Raw genomic sequence first — 6396 nt, 5'->3', positions numbered from 1 at the left:
CAGCTTCATCTATAGACGCTTCCTTTCGGAGGCGGTTACGACGAACAGCATTTCTAGCTGCATGCTCTAGCCTCTTCCCGTGAGGAGTACTTTCTCAGGCTTTCCCTCCAGCGAATTTAGGGTCTGGTGCGTCGTCACCCATAGCGACATGGAATGGAAGTCTGAGCACAATTGCGCGGACGTATACAATGCGCGTCTAGAGCGTTCTACACTCCGCTGTCTTTTTTCAGAACCTTCCTTCGGCACTTGTGTTTCCCATTCCAGGCTTGCGCGCTCCGCAGGCCTTTCTTAGATCTAGGTTTACCGGCGCTGCTGTTTTTCTTTCCCGGCGCGCGCTTCCGAGCCGCCTCTCTGATTGCCTGTGCCACCGATTATTTGTATGCTTTTGTGTACCACACGCGTTCCATGAACGTTTAAAGGTTTAGGCCTGAACACATCAGATACTACTTCGTTCACAGAAATTGTTGCGCATATTAATTTAACCTAACGACATTGACACAGTCCACAGATCGGGAAAACTCAACCTGACAAGTAACTTCCTATAATCGTTCTTTTTTAGCGACTTAGAAGAAATAGCGATATCATAGATATGTTCCAAATAGCAAAATACGCCGTACTGTGTAGCGCAGGCTAAATACACTGGGGCGTGCTTTGTTTGGAGAGAGTTACCGCAGTTAGCTCGAGGGAAGTTGACGGCGTAGAATTCTGCCACCCCTTTTTACGCCACTCGGGTGCTATAAAGAAAGGGCTACAACAATAAATATAGAAGCGTTTTGTAAAGAGTTCCAACTTTTAATGAAACGCAAAGTTCCGCACCCTAAAATGTCAGTCATGCTTTGGTGGCACCGCTCTTGCCGCACAGCGAAGTGGCAAGCCGCAAGTTCACAGGGGCCAAAAACAAACAAAAAAAAAACGACCGCAAGCTAGAAGGGCTGAAGGCCGCTTGGCCAATTGCATTTTTGTCTTTCAAGTGTCTACTTTTGGCAGTTTAGCATAACGAACATTTTACAGTTTCTTGTCCGCGAGGAATTTGACCACTTCACACGAACTTCCACCTGGCTCAAACACACACGCACGCGCACGAACACGCCTCAGACACATACCCAACAAACCCAACAAACCCGGTCTCTGCGCGTAGTCTCAGAGGGTCGGCGGCATGGGTCGTACCACTTCCTCTCTGGTGCAGCCTTCTCGCTGCTGTAAGTCGTTGGCCACTTTCAACAGTACGAGATCCATGCAGGCCTTTGCGTCTTCGGTGCTGTCATGTCCTCGGTGTCCGGCCTGCACCTCACGTTTCAGGTAGGTCCCGACCAGCGAGCGCAGCGACTGCCGGAAGGGCAGACCCTTGTTGTGAGGATAGATTACCGCCGTGTCCACAACCATGTCATGAAGCAGCTTAAGCACGCGCAGGTCGTTCTCCAGCCCATGGCCCACGAGCACCGTGGAGGCGCTGAAGAGGCGCAGCAGCGCCGCCTGCACGTCTTGCAGCCTGGTCTGCACGTTGCGCAGGTGCTCCGCCGTGACGCCGCTGATGGCCGTGATGTAGTCGAGCACGGGGCTGCTGGGCCTCACGTACGACTCGTAGACGGGGGTGCCGTCCCAGCCGACCACGCTCACCTTGGTCACCTCGAGACCGCGGATGGTGAAACACATCTCGCAGTCCAGGGCGTACACGCCGCCGGTGGCGCCGGGCCGCGGCCTTGTGCGTACGAAGCCGTGCGCGGGGGTGTTGCTCTTCCTCGGTATGCCAACTGTGCATATGTGGTACTCCGACAGCTGGCAGCCAGGATTTTTGGCCGACGACCCGCAGCAACTGAACACGCCTCTGCAGTGCTTTGTCACGTGGAAGCGGCAGTGGGTGGTGGAGTAGTACTCGCCCTCCGTCGTGATGAAGAACGTTGAGCCACAGCGGGAACACGTTTTGCGGCACGAGTACACCGATTCGTCGTGAAGCCATACGGCGCTTCCGGGCTTTCTGGGGACGGGCCTTGGGTAGCCGCAGCGTAGGAGTTGGCGATAGGTCAGCGTGTAGCTCAGTACGTGCTCGTACAGCTCGTCGGCGGAGAGCGAAAATCGCCAAGTGCCCTCCATAGGGCTCGCACACCTCGGGGTAATCGAGCGCAGGACGGGTACCACGGACTTCTCACAGCCACCCCTGGAGGCCACAGCAGCGTGCAGCGCAGAGCGTGCATCAGACACGAAGTAATTTCCGTTACTCTGGCAGTCCGCTTCGGAAGCGCGGCGGCAGTCTCCTTTCGAAGTCGTCATCCGGCACGGGTTCTGGGCCTGGAGATTCACACCACGCCTCGTATCGTCGACTTCCTTCTCCACCGTTTCCTTTTCGCCGGAGGATTCTGAAGGGCGGTGCTTGGCACTGTCCCTATTCTTGGCAGCCAGTAAGATGACCCCGAGAAATAGAAATGAGGTAACGGAAAGCAGCATGACCTTTGGAATACTTCTTCAAAACACCCGTTTATCGGCCACTACGCTGCAGTTTTGCCTTTCTGCTCCGCAAGGTCGTTGTCACGAGATGATTGCCAAGACAACGGTCGCTAGGGTCGCTGTCATCACCGTTTTTAGGTCTCAGCGACAAGTAGACTACCGGCAATTTAGGGCAACGTCCGCACACGCTAGTTCTTAATAACGATCATTTTTTGTTTTGTGAAGTAACGCAGATCATGCAAGGAGCCCGGAGTCAGCGCTCACTATCATCCCAGGTTTTCCAATAGAAACGAAACAATCGTGATCGTGCTGAGAAACACTTGAAAGCACAAAAGTTGCTGAGTTCAAGCCTAATTTGCACTTGTGCATTCTTATTCCTCTTGCGTTGAACATTCGGGAAGTCTGATGGTCGGAAGACTGGGATGATTTATTGTAACCTCCACTTTTTGCCCTATCCCCCTGAAGAAATGTGTCATTCATGGTAATGGTAATGTCGTTGTGGAGGAGGTTTATTCTGCTGTAAATAAATTGCAATTTCTGTCACAATGTCCTGAAATGTTCTGTCACTTGTAATGTGAATTGCTTTTCTAGTTTCTTGCCAATACCCTACGTGGAATGATGCAAGTTTGTAGATTTACAAGATTATTGCCCCTAGCAATTATCATCATAGTCAGGAACATTACCTCTGATTGTTACGGGTGGCAGGGCCCCGTCAGGCAGTTTTGTTTGCCTTTTGCCATGCCATCCAAGGCAGTTTTGAAAATTGTCTAAAATAAACGGATACAACAACAACCTCTGTCAGGCTGTCTTAAGTACGTAAAAAGCCTTCCTGTCCAACAGAACGGCTACCGTCTGCATTGGGGAAACGAAGTCGGACTCTTTGACATGCCCAACAAGGGCACGAAAGCCTTGAAATATAGCCCTCGCCCATCACCAGTTGATCGTCTGGAAGTGTCTCATAACTTCGTTCACAATTACCGCATGAATTTTATTAGATGCAAAGCATCGCTTGCTCGGTGCTATGTCCCTTATCCTTCCGGCGTCCGTCCGCACCTCTTTTCCTCTCCACGCCAGCTGTGATAACGTAACTCTCTCCCATCCTCCTCTCCACACCACCTGTGTGCGCTGCTCCTCCTCTCCCCTCTCCACGCCAGCTGTGATAACGTCACTCTCTCTTCTTCGCAACAGCTGTGCGCGCTGCTCCTCCTCTCCCCTCCTCCTCGCCACTTCAGATAAACCAGGTCCGCACCGCTGCTCCCTTCAGTTGCTGCTTCGGTCTGCGCCGTCCGATGAGCTGACAATGGACGCCAACGATTCTGGCAGTGACCCGCCGCAGTGGCTCAGTGGCTAAGGCGTTGCGCTGCTGAGCACGAGGTCGCGGGTTGGATTCCCGGCCGCGGCGGCTGCTTTTCTGATGGAGGCGAAAAGCAAAATAATGGTTCAAGCGGTCGTAGTGAAACGGCTACGCTGGTTGCTGCCGTTTCATCCTTTGGTCTCACTCGCGAAATTCAGCGGCCGCAAAGAGGCTCCGTAGCCCCATTCGCGAAACATCGTGAGTTACTGAAATGCTCTGCATTTAAAACATCCCCCTCGCGAGGGGCACGATCAAATGCAGAGCATTTCCGCGGGAGGCGCGCCTGCAAGTCGTATGGATTACGTATTGGTTGTTGTTGTAATTGTCTTCCAGCGTAGACATTGTCGATGAAGTCGCTGGTGAAACGTGAAACGTGCCGTGAACCCCCTGCCGCGGCTATGACTCAACGTCGAGCGGCTATGACGCAACGTGGCGCGGCTATGACGCAACATAATCCAACACAATCCACTTTAATCCAATTCAATCCAAACCAATCCAAGGCAAGCCAAGCCAATCTAAGCCAATCCAATCGAATCCAATCCAATGCCCCTCGCGAGAGAGTGTTATAGCGCCAAAATCGCGCCACCACACGAACGCGTGATGTTGACGTCACGATAACGCCACAGATGTTAGCGACCGGAGCACGCGCGAACGACATATGTGGTTTAAGCGCGAACCGACCGCGGCGAGAGAGCGCGATGCGAGCGCCCCCACCTGTTCTTGCGCGCGAACCGACTGCTGATCAGCGCGAACCCAACGCGGCGGGAGAGGGTGTTGCGCACGTCCCCACCTGTTGTGCGCCCGAACCGAATGCGGCGAGAGAGGGCGTTGCGAGCGGAGAGAAGGCGAGAAGGACGAGGGGGAGAGGGCGCACCTGTGGCCGACTGTTGAATGAGTCAAGGATATAAGGCGTGTTCGTAACCTTCTTTTCTGTGTCGGCTTTGTGGTGCAGTGGGTAGAGTACCATGTACCTTGCGTTCCGCCCGCAGAGTCGTTGGTTCGAAACCTGGCGCCGGTAAGTATTTTTTTTTATATAGTGTAGGGGGAGCGATGCGGACTACGGACGCCAACGCGGGTGACATCGTGAGTTACTGAAATGCTCTGCATTTAAAACCAGCGCAAGCTGAACAATGCATGTGCCTGGACACATGCTTCTGGGGCCCTGGAAAGATGGCTCCACCCAACATCTTCCCTTTAATCCCGTAGGTAACCCAAATAAAGTTCCCCTGCACTGAACTGCACTGTGAAGCACCGCAGTCGCCTTCGCAGGGTTTCAAAAGCATGCGCACACGCACAAGTGGGCTCCATAGCCACCAGCAGATGTAGTAGGGGAGCTTCGATGTAAAAAAAGGGAGACTGTCATGGACAGGGCTGCTCGACAATTACCGCACACCACACAAAAGCAGAAAATGCAAAATCACGGGAGAAAATTAGAATGAATATAATAAGCACGGCTCATACAGCACGCCATTCTTGAATGTCAATTTGAATAAATTTTTATAAGAATGCCGCCTCAACTTGAGTGTTTCAATGATGAGCCAAATCTCAACTTATTCACAATATTGCTCAAATTCACCTCATCTATGTTTTAAATTTCTTGTGGCCATAAACGTCCCCTAGATTTCATGTAAAATGTCGCAATTGATTTGACAGCGTTCAATTTAGGTCCGATAACCAACTTCCGCTTTTTTCTCAAATTCACTTTAGGTAGATAGGGCTCATTTTGAAAAAAAAAATGCTTCATTTGTCACACCGAAGCTTGCCGAGGCCCAGTGTCACCGTCCGAGACGAAAGGAAGTCCCGAACGTAGTTATAGACCCTCACCCCACATTGCGAGTCTTCTAAGTTGTTCAGTACGGCCTCGTGCGATACATTATCAAACTCCCCTTTAACATCGAGCGCCGGGATGGCGCTTTTTTGTGGTGTGCTGAAGTTGTGAATGACCTCTTCTTTGATCTGCAGCAGCATATCTTGTGTCGATAAGCATGGTCGAATGCCGTGCTTGGATTCTGGGATCCCTATTTTGTTGTTGTCGATTTCGGCGCACGTTAAAGATCCCCAGGTGGTCAAAATTAATCCGGAGCCCTCCACTACGGCGCGCCTCATCGCCTGCGCTGCGTCGGTGCGTTAAACCCTACAATCAATCAATTTTGTTGTTGTCCTTTATGTGAATGGGTAGGCGATCCAGAACCATGTGCTCCATGAGTTTGTTTACGCACGAGGTCAATGAAATCGGCCTGAGGTTAGACATGCCGATAGGCTCGTTGGGCTTTGGAATCATGGTAACGTCGGCATGCTTCCAGGGCGCTGCTATACTGCCACACCGTCATGCCTTGTTGATTCTGTTATGATCCTCTGATTTTTTCTGGGATGTTGTGGAGTATTCTGTTCGCAATCTTGTCCTCTCCAGCCGCAGTGTTCCTTGTGAGCTTGACAAATGCCGCATCCAGCTCGACCCTGGTAAACGGGGTGTCATTGTCGGAGGAGCTTGGTAGCACTGCGTAATCAGGGTGGGAAGCGGGTGCAATTTTGTCTTGCTCACCAATGAGTTTTTTTTTTTGCCGTATTAAGGAATTCTTCCCAGCCCACGGGAAATTTTG

The 6396-nt window shown here is 51.9% G+C and overlaps 1 protein-coding gene across 1 annotated transcript; it reads right to left on the bottom strand.

Annotated features, from left to right (window-relative positions):
* Positions 1 to 1140: 1140 nt before the first annotated feature.
* LOC144158467 (putative exonuclease GOR) lies at positions 1141 to 2442 on the bottom strand. Its single transcript, XM_077689351.1, has one exon. It carries the CDS (start codon positions 2440 to 2442, stop codon positions 1141 to 1143), a length of 1302 nt encoding a protein of 433 aa, XP_077545477.1.
* Between the last annotated feature and the right edge of the window lie 3954 nt (positions 2443 to 6396).

The sequence above is a fragment of the Haemaphysalis longicornis genome, unplaced genomic scaffold, assembly GCF_048455015.1.
Source record: "Haemaphysalis longicornis isolate Haplotype H1 unplaced genomic scaffold, Haemaphysalis longicornis Haplotype H1 scaffold_1, whole genome shotgun sequence".
In the NCBI taxonomy this organism is placed as follows: Eukaryota; Metazoa; Arthropoda; class Arachnida; order Ixodida; family Ixodidae; genus Haemaphysalis; species Haemaphysalis longicornis.
This window is presented reverse-complemented; position numbering and strand designations above follow the sequence as displayed.